This window comes from Bos taurus, chromosome 4, assembly GCF_002263795.3.
Source record: "Bos taurus isolate L1 Dominette 01449 registration number 42190680 breed Hereford chromosome 4, ARS-UCD2.0, whole genome shotgun sequence".
NCBI lineage: Eukaryota > Metazoa > Chordata > Mammalia > Artiodactyla > Bovidae > Bos > Bos taurus.
In genome coordinates this window covers 97,593,697-97,610,596 of record NC_037331.1, presented here as the reverse complement: position 1 = coordinate 97,610,596, position 16,900 = coordinate 97,593,697, and the positions used below count along the sequence as shown (strand labels likewise).

The 16,900-nt window shown below is 39.1% G+C and overlaps 1 protein-coding gene across 3 annotated transcripts in view; it reads right to left on the bottom strand.

Annotated features, from left to right (window-relative positions):
- Positions 1-16,900, bottom strand: part of EXOC4 (exocyst complex component 4) — an 806,015-nt gene that overhangs the window by 135,502 nt on the left and 653,613 nt on the right. For all 3 annotated transcript variants that reach the window (XM_024990789.2, XM_059885681.1, NM_001102207.1), the window contains one exon: positions 9,990-10,145. In XM_024990789.2, the coding sequence (XP_024846557.1) occupies positions 9,990-10,145 (156 nt within the window). The remainder of the gene's footprint in view (positions 1-9,989; positions 10,146-16,900) is intronic.

Sequence of the window (16,900 nt, the reverse complement as noted above, 5' to 3'; positions counted from 1 at the left end):
GAGAGGTTAGAATGACTGTATTTGTGGAGAACCGGTGAACTGGCAGTGAATAATAACAGGGTTTGAGGACGTGTGGAAAAAAAATTTTAAACCAATAAAAATTTAAAAGCTCAGTACTTATTGGTCATGGTTAAATAGCCAAGAACGATGAGCAGTGATCCCCTGTCCCACCCCTTCTCACCTTGGACTTTCGTCCCAGAAAGAAGCACCTACAACTTAAAAAAAAAAAAATTCCGTTTCTAATTCTTTCAATGTTACATCCATCTTTTTATGTAATCTGTGAAAACCACTACTCACTGATATATACATTTTATGAATGTATGAGGTGAGGACATGATTGGTAAGGAATTATCTTATTTATGTCCCTCTGGCAACTCCCTGATTATACCAATTTCCCCTTCAGAGTGCAGTTATGTTATTATTTTTAGTTTTTCTATTGGTCTCTTTTACAATACATTTATATATTATCTTTGCCTCTAGCAGCCGTACTCACTATGCTCAAAGTTCTTATTTAAGTCCCCCATGGACTGTGAGCTCCTAATCTAGGAGGGATGCAGGGTGGGATGAAGAAAGGGAGAGGATTACGGGGGCAGAGATGCTGGAGGAGTTCATACCTGAGCTGTATCTTGAGAGCTGAATGGGACAGGCACAGGAAGCAGGGGTGGAATGAGCAGGAAGAGGAATGGACATGGGCAAAGACATAGAGGGAGGAAAGAGCATGGTAGACTGGGAACCTGAAAAGGTTCAGTAAGACAGGGGTGAGAAGGCCAAGAGTCCTTCATCACCTGGCAGGGAATTAAGCCTGCAGCAGAGAGCAGCCACCAGTAGAGATGGTCCTAGGGGGAGAACAGCAAGTGATGGCTATGGACTATCTCATTCATGTTTGCCCCCGTTGTAGGAACACCTCTTTCTGCTCCTACCCCAGAGAGATAACAGGTATCCTGCCCACCAACACAGTGTCACAGAACATCATTCTCAGCTTCACTTTCTGAAGGGCTGGGTAAGACTAAATTGGAAGGATTAACTTTTAAATTTTATTAAGACTCCAGATGAGAGAAAGAGGGATGGCATTAAATGTGTATCTATGTAAAAAAAAAAGTTAAATAATTCCATGACCTAAAATGAAACAAAAAATAAAATGCAGAAATACTGTATTTTGACTTTTTAATGGTACTAATAGATAATCATAATCCTCGAATAACTGTCTCAATAGACTAGCATTTATGCACTGCATAGAGGAGATTCACATTTTTTTTCATTTACTGCCAATCTTATGCTAACAAGAGTCATATCATTTTGATATAATAACAAAGTGCCTAATTCAATCATCTTGAAAATTAATTGATATGTTTGTAGCTGAGCCTCCAGTTAATTACCTTTTTTGTTTAATCTTGAAATTTAAGTCTGCTTCTCATCCGGTCTTGTCTGTCTGTGTCCTACATACATCTATGACCTTCATCTTGTATTATGGAGAAAAAAAAATTCTTGCAAAGCACTTTCTACTCCTGTACTTATTCAACATATTCATATTTTCTGATTCATCTTTCCTTTTATAATTATATTTTTAAAGTCATATTAAGTCTTCAGAGATAGTAGAATAAATGTCTCTCTTCTAATGAACATTTTGTTAGAGTTAACTGCATCAGATCTTCAAATTTATATAAAGATTCTTCAATAGCTATAGTTATCAAGAACCTTTTAAGTCATTGCTTATATTATTTTGAGAACCTTGACATTTCCAAGTGGAATTTTTCTGACACTTATTTTGTTCTACTTTATTAATACTGATACTTGCTTACATCTAAACACATTCCTAGGCCTACAAGATTTCTACTTCTATTAATTGTTAAATCTCAGCAGGAGGAAGAAAGTAAAGAGGTGTGAAGACCAAGACAAACCCCAAATAAAACAAAATGATTAATTAATGGCAGTGCTGAGGACTAGAACTCAGACCTGTGAGCTTCCAAAAGGAATAAGCTTTTGGGAGGCCACTGAAAGCATTTTCTTGCAATTAAGGCGACTGGCTCACCATTCTTCACATTTTATTTTAGTTTTTCATTTGAAGAGTGAATGAGGGCTTCCCCGGTGGCTCAGTGGTGAAGAATCCACCTGCCAATACAGGAGACACAGGTTCAATCCCTGGTCCGGGGAGATCCCATATGCCTTGGAGCAAATAAGCCTGTGTATAACTTTTGAGCCTGTGCTCTGGAGTTTGGGAGCCACAACTACTGAAGCCCATGTTATAATTACTGAAGCCCGCGTGCCCTAGTGGAGAAGGCAGTGGCACCCCACTCCAGTACTCTTGCCTGGAAAATCCCATGGATGGAGGAGCCTGGTAGGCTGCAGTCCATAGGGTCACTCAAAGTCAGACAGGACTCAGCTACTTCACTTTCACTTTTCACCTTCATGCACTGGGGAAGGAAATGGCAATCCACTCCACTGTTCTTGCTTGGAGAAACCCAGGGATGGCAGAGCCTGGTGGGCTGCCGTCTATGGGGTTGCACACGACTGAAGCGACTTAGCAGCAGCAGCAGCAGCAGCATGAAGTACTAGCAGGGTCCATGCAAAGTAAAAATACAAACCTGTTTTCTGCTTTTATTCTGATTCTTTCATTAAGCATCTAATATAAAACTCATGCCAAATAAAATCTTAGAAATTGTCTTGCTCTTTGGAAAGAATATTTGGAACCAAAATTGCTGTTCTTTAAGCACTAAGTTCATACAGCTCAAAAAATAACAAAAATCAGTCTTAATAAACATATCACTCATTTGATTCTCCAGATGAAAAAGCTATCTTCTAAATAAAAATAACTAAAAATCTCCTTTCATTTTCTCTTCCTTGTTCAGGTCTGTATCACACATTACTTGAAACCAACATAATTTGCTTTATATCTTTTTAATCTTGTCAGCCCCTTTGTATCCTTCTTTTTTCCAACAATGATTTTCTTTTTTCTCTTCTTTGATTAGGCAAACATATAATTCAGAGGGAAGTAAGACAATCAGTTTTAGAGCATGTACATTCCTGGTATCATTATCCTGTCTTTCCCTCAAACAGTTGGATATTCTGTTAACAACCTGTTACTGAAAGGGAAAAAATGGGCAAAAATATAATACACAAAATACAATTAATTCTAATAATAATGAAGGGTAAAAGTATCTGTATGATAAATTTCTGCAACAAAGTGTGTGTGTTAGTCACTCAGTTGTGTCCAACTCTTTGCGACCCCATGAATTATAGCCCACCAGGCTCCTTTGTACATGGAATTCTCTAGGGAAGAATACTGGAGTGGGTTGCCTTTCCCTGCTCCAGGTGATCTTCCTGACCCAGGGACTGAACCCAGGTCTCCTGCATTATAAGCAGATCCTTTACCATCTGAGCCACCAGGGAAACCCATTAGCAAATAACTATTAAAATATCAGTCAAGATTATGATGGTGAATGCAAATGAAGGCATAACTCAAATGTCCAAAAGTAAAATTCTTGGCCAATTTAAGTCTGGATGATCACTGTGTGCTAGCTCTGGGAACCAGACTACCGGGGCTCGAATTCTAGCTCTGTCAACTTAGTGGCTCTGCAAATTCGGGGGCAGTTATTATTTAAGTTCTCTGCACCTCAGTTTCCTTATCTGTTGAATGAGAGTTAATAGTGCCTGTAAACACAGTCCATGGAATTCTCCAGGCCAGAATACTGGAGTGGGTAGCCTTTCCCTTCTCCAGGGATCTTCCCAACCCAGGGATCGAACCCAGGTCTCCTGAATTGCAGGCAGATTTTTCACCAGCTGAGCCACCAGGGAAGCCCTATTTAGTGTCACTCCCTGTCAACTCTGATTGTTGTAATAGATTAAACAATTTCATAGAAACTTAATGCTTTATCATTCATTTTGCTTCATGCTGGAGTTCCAGAACAATTTGTAGGTTTTATATATTCTTTAACTTTTATCACTTGAATATTCTTTTCCTGGTCAAGTGGAGAAGGGAATGGCAATCCACTTCAGTATTCTTGCCTAGAGAATTCCATGGACAGAGGAGTCTGGTGGGCTACAGTCCATGGGGTCATAAAGAGTCTGACACGACTGAGTGACTAACACTTTCCTGGTCAAGATAGATGTCAATTACATCCTTCCACTTCAGGATTTTCAAACCTGGCTGTAAAGTAATGATTCTTATTCTTTGAAATTATGGGGCCCTGAGTGAAATGGGTGTAACAAATTATGGGGGACAGGCTCTAATACATAGGGCCTCCCCACCCCTTTACTTCTTCCAACACCTCATCTCTTCTGTTAATTACATCTCCAGAAAGCAGGGCTGCTTTTATCAGTGGCTATCCAGTGATATCAAAAGGATAACTATATACATATATAAGACAGGTACAAAGACAATGGGCTAGAAAGCCTGCTTTCAGCTACTTTGGGAACAAAAGGATATTTGCTATATTTCATTTTTCTATTAAGGCCCTGGCCTGACCTATTTTTCCCCCTTTATTCAAAGTTAAGCCAGGAAATAATACATTTTATTTTTTTTAGTTAAAAAACGAGAATGGAAAAGGGTCTCATTTAGTAATGAAGGGAACATAACCTTTATTCAATGCAAAGGGCACTGGAGTCTATATTCATCCAGGCGCCAAATAGCCCTCTAAGCTTTAAAAACTAATTATAGGAGGAGAGTGTGATTTTTCAGTCTTTTTGGCTCATGCCACGCTCCTGTGGTACTCTAACGTGCTAAATCAAGGCTCTGTCAACTCTACCACATTGGAATATCAATGAAGAATGTCCCCTCCACTTACCTTTGGTTTCAGGATAGAGAATGTGATAGATTAAGAGAAAAGAATCAATCACATATAAAGCAAAATAGACATAAAAAATTATTTTTCTTCTGTTAAAGCAAACAGAATGTGTTTTCAACCCATGTTTATTTGCATGCAAAAACACGAACAAATATCTAAGGCACCTTGTTCAGCAAAATAAACCAGATAAATATGGAAAAATTTATATAAAATTCAAGCACAGACAAAACTAAACAACAGTGATGAAAGTCAGAACAGTGGTTACCTTCAGGTAACCTTATGGGTACAAGAAAAGTTCTGTATTTTGATCTGGGAGGTGGTTACAGGAGTAAAATAACATGTAACAGTTCACTGAGTTATACACCTAAGATTAACATGTTACTTCATGGATGTAATAATTCACCAAAAATTTTAAAAATATGTATAATTTGTTTTGCCTTCAAATTTAAGATGGAATGTAACAATTCAAATCACACACAGAAAAGAACAAAGCCAAGAACTAAATTCTAGCTCTTTTAAATCAGACATATGAGGTGGTATAGGGAGGCTCATCTCTTGATCAGCATTCTCTCTTTCTAACTATGGCTAGAAGGCCTCCCCTTTAAGCTTTTGAAGACAACTAATAAAACTGATTGAGGGGGAAGGAGGCTTCAGAGGGAGGCGATATATGTATACATACAGCTGATTCACTTTGCTGTACAGCAGAAATAAACGTGACATTGTAAAGCTTGATTGAGAGGGCAAGCTCTTACCACCACTTTGGGAACTATTTGGCCATGTGCACTACAATTGAACACATGCATATGCTATGACCAGCAACTTGAAGCCTACAGTGTAAGCAATAAAAAAACATACATACATATGGTTACCAAGAGAGAGTAGAATATACAAAGAAGCACTATTTGTAACAGTTTCAAATTAGAAACTACCCAGGTGTACCTAACAGGAGTAAAATAAATGAGTGCATATATATACACATACACAGTCAAATAATAAAATATTAAAAAAATACTTGTGGTGTGTTCACATTCATTGTGTATTCACATTCAAGTCATGTCTGACTCTTTGCAACCCCATAGGCTGCGCATGATGAAATACGATATACGATCTATACACAAGAATACGCATGAATCTTGTCAACATAATGTGGAACAAATGGAGCCAGTTATAAAATATATAGCTGCATGATTCCATTAAAAAAAAAAAAAACCCCAAACAGACTAAACTAATCTTGGTACTTAAAGGTAAAACGCAGGTAACTTTCAAAGAGGTGGCCAGTGACCAGGAGGAATGGTAAGGCTCACTACCGCTTTGTTCTGTTTCTTGGTATTATTCTGTTTCTTGATCTGGATACTGCTTACACAATGAAAAGCATGAAAATTTGCCAAACTGTGCCTTTGACGTGTGCACATGTAAACTATAGGCAATATAAGCAGAGAGATGGAAACTCTAAGAAAGAATCATAAGGAAATGATAGAAATCAAACATGCCATAACAGAAATGAAGAATGCTTCTAATGGTCTTATTTAATGGACTGGACATAACCAAGCAAAGAATCAATGAGCTTTAAGAAATGTCAATAAAAATTTCCAAAAGCCAAATCCAAAGACAAAGAATGAAAAGACAGAACAGAATATCAAAGAACAGAGGAACAATTTAAAAAGGTGTAATGTATGTTTGGGCATACTAGAAGGAGAAGAAAGAGAGAAAAAAAAAAATTAAACGATAATGACTGAGAATTTCCCCAAACCAATGACACCCATTGAATCACCATGATCCATGAAGCTCAGAGATCACCACCATGAAAAACACACATGTATACAAGATTTGAATAGTGCAAAATCAAAAACAAAGAAAGGAATTGTGCAAGAAGCCAGAGGAAAAAATTACCTTACACACAGAAAAACAAGGATAAAAATCACATTGGGCTTTTCTTCAAAAACCGTAAAACAAGAATAGTGAAGTGAAATACTTAAAAAGTGTTAGAAGAATTATCAACCTAGAAATTTGAACCCTGTGAAATTATTCTTCAAAAGTGAGGGGAAAATACTTTTTCCAACAAAAATTGAAGGAATTTGTCTTCAAAAGACTTGCCTTATAAGAAATGCTAAAAGAAGTTCTTTAGGAAGAAAGAAAATATAGGTTAGAGACTTGGACCTACATTTAAAAAGGAAGAGAATTAAAGAAGGAATAATTGAAGGTAAATAAAATCTTTTATTTCTCTTATTCTTAATTGATCCACAGGTAACAGTTTGTTCAAAATAATAATAGCAACATTATATACAGTGATCATAGTTTAAGGATAAATGGAATAAATGGCAGAAATGTTACAAGGGATGGGAGGAAAGAATTAGGACTACTCTGTTATAGCGTACTTTTGTTAGTCCCAAATGTATGTTGCGAACTCTAGTGGAACCTCTAAAAAAGCAAAAAATAAATAAAACAAATATATACCCTAAGGTGATACAGTAGAATTACACAAAAACACTCAAAACCAGACAGCAGAAAAGCACAGTCCATTTTTAAAAAACCATTAAGTTTGATTTTGTTAAAATTAAAAATTTCTGTTCTATGAAAGGCTCTGTGAAGAGAATGAAAAGACAAGGCACAGACTGAAAGTTTTTGTAAACACCTGTCAACTAAATAAGCGGCATCCAAAATAGCTCAACAGTAAGAAAATACATAACCTAATTTAAAAATGGGAAAACATCTGAACAGATAGATACCTTACTATATGTATATATACACACACACACACGTATATGTATACATATATATGTGTACACACACACACACACACACACACATATAGGCTACCCTGGTCGTTCAGTGGTAAAAAAATCTGACTGCAATGCAGGAGACTTGGGTTCGATCCCTCGGTTGGGAAGATCCCCTGGAGGACGGCATGGCAACCCACTCCAGTATTCCTGCCTGGAGAATCCCAAGGGCAGAGGAGCCTGGTGGGCTGCATAGTCCATAGGGTCACACAGAGTCAGACATGACTGAAGTGACTAAGTAGCAGTCACTGCTTTAATAAATGCTTATTTATTAAATAAAAAATGAGATGATGCTAAACATCATATGTCATCAGGAAACTACAAATGAAAACAATGAGATCACCAGACACTGATAAGAATGTACCGAATCTGAAACACTGACACCACCATATGCTGGCGAGGATATGGAGCAGCGGGAACCCCTACTCCCTGGTGGTGGGAATGCAGAATGGGACTGCCACTTTGGAATAGTTTTGCAATTTCTTACAAAACTAAACACACTCTTGTCATACAATCTAACAGCCACATTCTTCGGTATTTACCCAGATGAGCTGAAAACTTACATCCACAAAGAAACCTGCACATGAAGGTTTATGGATAACTGCCAAAACTTGGAAGCAACCAAGAAACATAACAGTAGGTGAACAGATAAACAAATTCTGGTATGTCCATACAATGAAATGTTATTCAGACATCTACAAAAAAAAAGCTTATCAAGCCACAAAATGACAGAGAACAGAAGCGAATATGAAAAGGCTACGTACTGTATGATTCCAACTATATGACATTCTGGAAAAGGCAAAACTACAGAGATTGAAAAGAAAACAGGGGTTGCCAGGGGTTGGAGGAGAGAAGGGCTGGATGAACAGGAGGAGCATAGAGGATTTTTAGGGCAGAGAAACTATTATTCTTAGTGATACTGAAATGGTTACATTTACTTTAAACAGTGAATGGATACAATCACTAGACATTTCTCAACTTTTAAAATGTACAAGACAAAGAGTGAACCCACTGTGAACTACAGACTTCAGTTGATAATAACGTCAGTATCAGCTTACCAGTTTTAACAAACGTACCTCATTGCTGCAAGGTATTAAAAGTAGAGGAAAGTGGGGGTAAGAGTGGGTGAGGGGTCACATGGGAACTATGCATCTTCCACTCAATATTTTTAACAAACCTAAAACTGCTCCCTTATACAAATAAAAATCTATTAATTAAAAAAATACATATATATTCATATATATGTGTATTTTCTTATATCATGTATATGTTTTCTTATATCAATGTAACTAGCTAACAAGTTTTTCTGAGAGAATGTGAAATATAAGGAAGAAAACATAAATTGTTGTTGTTGTTCAGTTACTAAGTTGTGTCCAACTCTTTGCAACCCCATGAACTGTAGCACACCAGACTTGACTATAAGAACCTTTGTTGGCAAAGTGATGACTCTGCTTTTTAATACACTGTCTAGCTTTGTTATAGCTATTCTTCCAAAGAGCAAGCATCTTTTAATTTCTTGGCTGCAGTCACCGTGTGCATTGATTTTGGAGCCCCGGAAAATGAAATCTGACACTGTTTCCACATTTCCCCCATCCCTTTGCCATGAAGTGATAGGACTGGATGCCATGATCTTAGTTTTCTGAATGCTGAGTTTTAAGTCAGCTTTTTCACTCTGCTCTTTCACCTTCATCAAGAGGCATTATGTTAAATTATGGAAGAACTTTTGAGTCTCATGATTTTGAGAAAGTTTTAAATGGCACTATAGCAATTTTTCATAATAAAATAGTAAAGATATGGCACCACAATACACAAATACAGTTAACTTCATGAACAGTAAAGGCCTATTTATCTACAGTTGCAGCCCACATTCTGAGAAGGAGACAAGCTCACAGTTCTGTGATGAATTAAAATTAAAATACTGGTCACTACTTCTTTTATTCTTTTTCTGGTCTTTGCTTCTTTAAAGTGCTTTTACTTTATTTTATTAATATTTATTCATTCACTTGGATAGGCAAAAAGACAATAAGAATAAATTTTATTTATTTTAATGTGACAAAATATTACCTCCACTTCTCCCCTACCTGACCACCAATTTACACAGCTCTAAAATGACAGAGGTGAAAATATTTCACTGTGCCAGGCCAGCCATATGAAATTCAAGAGTGTCAACAGATTAGGCCACATTTTCACTGCTAAAAAAATAACTTAAATTGTACCAAAGTAAATATTGCGGGATAAAGTTGAGAGACTTCACTTTTGTCAAAATATGTAGGAAATAATCAGAGATAAAGCACTGTATATGCACCAATGTGGGAAGCACATCTCATTTCCACAAGGTTCACCTAAGTTCTATGAACTAAAAAGCACGTTAAGAACAACTGCAACATATAACATATCCGTACAAGGGCAAGGACTTTTTAAACGTTTTTACCTTATGAAATCTTCTTCCTCTTCTCTCTTTGACCTCAGCTGTTTGGGTTGAGCCATATTCATCCAGTTTGGTAGGGATTTCAAGAGCCTGCTGATATCATCATCTTTTGCCCAAGATGCGCTGATGACAAGTTTTTCTTCAGACTGGACGATACCCCTGAACACAACCAACAGAAAAGAGACACTTCAGAACACTTCATCAGCATTTTCCATCTACCTTTGTTGTTGGAAAAAGACACCATGCTCACCTCTCTTATTAACCTAACCCATTATCCAGCTGGAGGCATGACATCCACGGATAGGCCACCTTTGTGGGAAACATCATTTCTAGATTCCATTCTTAGTTTCTTCATTGTTGAGTAATTGTGAAACTAGTAATATTAATTAGCTCCCCTCATCCTAGTTAATCTCTAAGGATAAATAAAAGTGTATGGGAGGTCTTTTGTGGGTGGGGAGTGGAAAGGGATTCTTTCAAGAAAGATGCTGAACAAACAAAAAGTGGGTTAACCACAAAGACAGTGCAATTAAACAACAACATGAATTATATCTGAAAGGTGATGGAAGTGTTACAAAAGGCTGTTCTCTGACCTCTTGGTTTAAACTACCAGTTAGCTCTACTTGAAGATGTTTTTTGAATCATGGACACCCCTCTATTCAAAGCAAATCCACCATCACAGAGAAACCTTCTGCCCTTGATGTCAGGCAGAAAAAGTCTTTGATTACTGTTCTCTCTAGTGAGCTCTGACAAGTGACCTGGAGTGACAGGCTTCAAGTCCTTTAATAGGGCCCATGGGTGAGCTATTAACACTGCTCTTACCAAAACATACCTGGAAAGTCATCGTGAACACTCAATTCCAACTTAATTAAAAAGCTTCCCTTTCTGTTCAACATTTCTTTCACTGTAACTAATTTCAATGGTCTAAAAATCCTCCTCAGCAATTCTAGGTGACAGAATGGCATATATTTATGAAAGGACTGCTAATTAGCTGGCGAGCCCTCTGAGGCTAAGAAGTTCTCTCCTCCATCACAGGCAGGAATTTATGTTGGTATAATGGTTCTACTGAAGAACACGATGTCCTTCTAAATAATACAATACATACACAGTGTATATGCTTGGATGTATGAGAAAACCTTCTTTACCCAACAGACAGTGTATGTAGACAGAAGTTGCTGACACCTACAAACCTTGACTCATGGCAACCTAACTTGAGGTAACAAAATTCTATGTTGCAGGGAGCAACACTGTCCTGGTTCTCTGAAAATAAACTAGAATAAATAAGAGAACCATAGTTGATTTCTAGAATTCTCACTCACCACAAGCAAAAGGTTTCTAACAGTAAGTGTGGTCAGCAATACAAAACTTAGATTACAGAATCTTCTTCCCTGAGACCTCTCAAATTACTCTGACTGGTATCTTTTGTTCATTTTTTTCTTTGTTATTTTCAAGCATCTTCCCGCAATCTACATGGATTGATCCCACAAGATAACTTTACACTTTTATACATGGGGTGCTGTATTCAGTCTTACAGAATACAAATCTATGCTACTGCATGTCAGAAGAATCCTCAACGTTCTTTGGCATGCTTTTTACCTGTCTCTGATCGACTTCCTCTCTCCTTCCTTCTATGGCTATCTTTTAAACCTTTGTCTTTTATCTCCTCATTGTTTGACCCCCACATTTTTTCCATTTGTCAAAGAAAGGAGGGGACCGAAGTATATACTTTCAAACAGCTCAACTCTTATCCTCCATAGAAATATATTCAAATCTGTTTCATCACCACTTATTGGCAATAATTCCTCTACCTAGGCTTGTGGGGCTCCTTTCTCTGCCCTTCCTTCCAGCGACACCCCCCCTTTCCTGCATATCTGGGATCTCTCTCAATATATTCCTCAATCCCCTGTGTTCTATTTTTTAAATGAATGAATAACTGAATCTCTTTCCCGATGCAGTATCTCTCTAATAAAGCTTCTCTCCATCCACATACACTGTTATCAAATGAATGTGGCCTTCACCCAGTCACTTCATTCTCTCACCTCCCATTTACCTTTTCAATTCCTGAAGTCTCCCTCTGGGATCTACTCTATGGTTTAACCCATCTGTTCCTTCTTGCAACTTCTTCAGTGATTTTTAGTTCTAGATTTTCTGTTTAGCTCTTTTACAAATCCACTGGCTTCTTTCCTCTAAAATGTTCCGTACTTGTATTGCAGATTCTATCCTTCCTTTATTTCTCTGAATCATTTTTAAGCAGAGATTTTAAAGTTCTTATGTGGCTCTGTATTTTCAGCAAGTTCTTCGGGGTTTCTCTGGTGGCTCCGATGGTAAAGAATCTGCCTGCAATGCAGGAGACCTGGGTTTGATCTCTGGGTCAGGAAGATCCCCTGGAGAAGGAGATGGCAACCTATTCCAGTATTCTTGTCTGGAGAATCCCATGGACAGAGGAGCCTGGCTGGCTACTGTCCATGGGGTTGCAAAGAGTTGGTCGTGACCGAGCCACTAACCCTTTCACTCTGGATGTCAAATGTCCTATAAGTTGCATTTTCCTTCTTTTTTCATGAGGGTGGTTTGCTATTCAGGTCTGCAAGTTCTACCTCAGAGGGACTTGACCTTTGAACGAATCCCACATTTTGCCCTGTGCTTTGGAGATGTCACTATTAGATGAGCTGCATTCGCCCCTCCTGGATCCTTTAAGTTTCACTACTTTCAAATAAGTTTTTAAGTTTTTTTTTTCCTTCCTTATTCTGGCTTACAACTTTCTCCCCCTACACGAGTGGTATAAATTGAGGTCCTTACTTGCACACGTCACATGTGTAGGATTCTGATTTCTTTTAGAGGTCACTTTTTCCCTTGGACTGAAAGGAGATCAAACCAATCCATCCTAAAGGAAATCAGTCCTGAATACTCATTGGAAGGACTGATGTTGAAGCTGAAGTTCCAATGCTTTGGCCACCTGATGTGAATAACTGACTCATTTGAAAAGACCCTGATGCTGGGAAAGGTTGAAGGTAGGAAGAGAAGGGGACGACAGAGGATGAGATGGCTGGATGGCATCAATGGCTCGATGGACATGAGTCTAAGCAAGCTCCACGAGTTGGTGATGGACAGGGAAGCCTGGCGTGCTGCAGTCCATGGGGTCACAAAGAGTCAGACACAACTGAGTGACTGAACTGAACTGAACTGAGGGAAGCCTGGCATGCTGCAGTCCAAGGGGTCGCAAAGAGTCAGACATGACTGAGCAACTGAACTGAACTTTTCTCCTGGGAGTAGAGTGGCTTATTCCCAAGCACAAAGTTTTCCTAGTCTCATATATGGGTGGAAAGACCCCATGCATAACTCCTGCACAGATAAACTTCCAGGCCATGTAGGTGTTAATACGCTAGCCCCTACTGGGTCTTCACCTCTGTTATGATCTAAATGTTTGTGTCCCCCTGGAATTCACATGTTGAAATCCTACCACCGCTGCCACAGTATTAGGAGGTAAGGCTTTTAGGAAGTGATTAGGTCATGAGGGTGCAGCCCTCATAAAGGGGATTAGTGGCTTACGAAAGAGATCCCACAGATGTGGTTCCCTAGCCCCTTCCTCCGGGTGGTAATACAATAAACAGGCTTCAAACCAGAAGAGGGCCTCCCCTGATGCTTTCAGCACTTTGATCTTAAACTACAGCCTCCCGGACTGTGAGAAATAAATTTCTGTTGTTTATAAGCCACCCAGTCTGCGGTATTTTATTACAGCAGCCCAAACAAAGACTACCTCTGGATGTGGTCCTCATACAGTGGTGGGACTCTCAACTGTAACATTTGCTTGTTGTGATGACTTTTAGTTTCTGTTTCATTTGAGGCATGTGGAGAATTCTTTCTTTTGAATTTGGCAACATATTTAAAAAATATTTTTAAAGTCATATTTTTATCTTGACTTTCTATGTGTTGGAGTAGAAAGGGGTTTCCTAAATATACCCACTCCACACTTCTAAATAAAGTCAAAATTCAGTATTAAATAAATTGAAGTCAGGGTTCTAAAACTATTGTTCCCCTGGAACTGTTCTACCAATCCATGGGCATGTTCTACCTTCAGTCCAGTTCAGTTCAGTTCAGTCGCTCAGTTGTGTCCGACTCTTTGTGACCCCATGAATCGTAGCACGCCAGGCCTCCCTGTCCATCACCAACTCCCGGAGTTCACTCAAGCTCACGTCCATCGAGTCAATGATGCCATCCAGTCATCTCATCCTCTGTTGTCCCCTTCTCCTCCTGCCCCCAATCCCTCCCAGCATCAGAATCTTTTCCAATGAGTCAACTCTTCGCATGAGGTGGCCAAAGTACTGGAGTTTCAGCTTTAGCATCATTCCTTCCAAAGAACACCCAGGACTGATCACTATGATTATTGAGATGTATCTGATACTTTTGACTATTCCTTTTTAAAAATAATACTCCTTTGGTATCCATGTCATTATCCCTCGTAAGTTCATTCTTAGCCAAACCAAGGGCTCTTTTCCTCTGTCCCTACTTTAGGTATTTGATTCCATAGCATTCTGGTTGTGCCATTTGGGCAATCTCATCTTCTTGCCAGACCCAACCCACCAGTATTCCGGGGACTCCCAAATTAATATTTTCAGGGCTGCCCTCTCTTCTAAGTCTCGGATCAGCATATGAAAAGGCTAACTGGAGAACTCTACTTAAAAGTCCTACAAGCAATTTAGATTAAACTGAGTCAAAAGAGGTCATTTATTATCCACCCTTCCCTGTCCCACTGAACATCTAGTATTCCCTAGTTTGATTGACAGACCAACCATACGTCCTGCTATTTGAGTCGGAAATTTGAAGTCATCCTCATCACTCATAGACACCACATCCTGCTGATTTCATGTTCTTAGTATCTCATAAGTCTGTTGTTTCCTGACTATGCCCTTCACCCATATGCAGACCCTCATCACTTTTCACTTGGACTTGGCCATGACCTTATAACTGGGTGCCTTGCCTGGAACTTCAAGACCATCAGTCCAATTCACCACTTTCATTGGAAGGGTCATTTCTCTAAAACTGTACAAATGCAATCCTGTTTTCTCCTTCTTAGAAATATTCACTGATTCTTAATTCTAATACCAAGTCCAAACTTAGCAAGTCATGAACATCTACCTTTTCAACTTCATCTCCTTCTACTGCTTTCCTCTCTTGTATATTCACTACTCCCAGTCACGGCTTCCCTGGTGGCTCAGATGGTAAAGTCTCTCTGCAATGTAGGAGACCTGGGCTTGATCCCTGGGTTGGAAAGATCCCCTGGAGAAGGGAATGGCAACAGACTCCAGTATTCTTGCTTGGAGAATCCCCATGGACAGAGCAGCCTGGTGGGCTACAATCCATGGAGTTGCAAAGAGTCAGACATGACTGAGTGACTAACACACACACACACACACCCCCCCAGTCAAATCCCTGCCTGTGTTGGCTGAACATCCCATCCACAGTCAAAATTCAATTGTTTTCTGAATGCTTCCTGCTTATGTGTATCATCTCTGCCTAGAGAACTTTTTTCCATCTCTACTGATTAAACATTACATCAGCTTTTCCCTTGAGACAACTGAGTCCTTTCATTGTGCCTTATCACCCTTTACTGGGGCTTTCAATCTTGACTGCATCTGTGCATGCATGCTAAGTCACTTCAGTCATGCCCAACTCTTTGCAAACCTAAGGACTATAACTGTCAGGCTTCTCTGTCCATGCAATTTCCCAGGCAAGAATAATGGAGTGGGTTGCCATGCCCTCCTCCAGAGGAGTTTCCCGACCCAGGAATCAAACCCTTGTCTCTATGTTTCCTGCATTGGTAGGAGGGTTCTTTACCACTAGCACCATATGAGATGCCCTGGGGAGCTTTAAAAATATTACTAGATGTCCGGGCCACGTCTAAAACCTAGTACACCAGAATCTCTGGGGATGGCATGTGGGCATCAACATTTTAAAAAGTGTCCCAGGTGATTCCAGTGGGCATTCCAAGGTGAGAACCACTACCTCCCACATACCTCTGCTCTCACGGGTCCTACCACACTTCTTTACAAGCTAGTATCCCTTACTAGATGGTGGCTTCTCTGAGGACAGAGTTGATTCCTCACTAGCTATTGTGCACCCAGTGCCGTGCACAAAACCTGGTATTTGGAGTGTGTAAGAACTGAACTGGACATAAAAATAAGCCCTCTTCAGTTTTAGGAATCTTGGGTAACTGATTAAGCTAAAACCATGTCAGTGGTTTTCCTTTACTCCTTCTCTGCACCAAATGACTCAGGTGAGCCATCAAACCATCTGGCATTTTGACCAAAGTATAGATCATTCTGCTATGCTCTCACTATACCTCTGTGAATTCAACAAAATTAGAATAATGAATAGAAGTGTATCCCCCTTTCGAAAGAAAAAAAAGCCCAGCATTAAAAAGTCCTGACTCACAAGACAAACGAGCCAAGGAGTAATTACTGTCAAGCCTTCCCTTTCCACTCCACTTACTCATACATGGCCTATTACTGGAAAGTCTCCTCAAAGCCTCACTTTCTCTGGGAGGACCTTGTTAACTGTGTCAGCCTACAGTATTTTCCCCTTTGGAAAGCAAATGAACAAAACCCCTCCTTTTCTACTTACAATTTATAACCTCATAGCTAGGACTTTGTCCTATACCATGGGTTGGTCAAATTAAATAATCTGCATGTCAGATCTGCTTCACCTGCTAATTTCATATGTGTTATAAAAGCTGTGAATAGTGCTGATATTTTCAATGCTTTTTTAAAATCTAAAGACAACTATTTTGTGACATATGGAAATTACATAAAGGTTAAATTTCAGATTTATTTAACCTTTATGTAATTTCTATGGAATCTAGAAAGATGGTACTGATTAATTTATTTGCAGGCAGCAATGGGGAAACAGACATAGAGAACAGA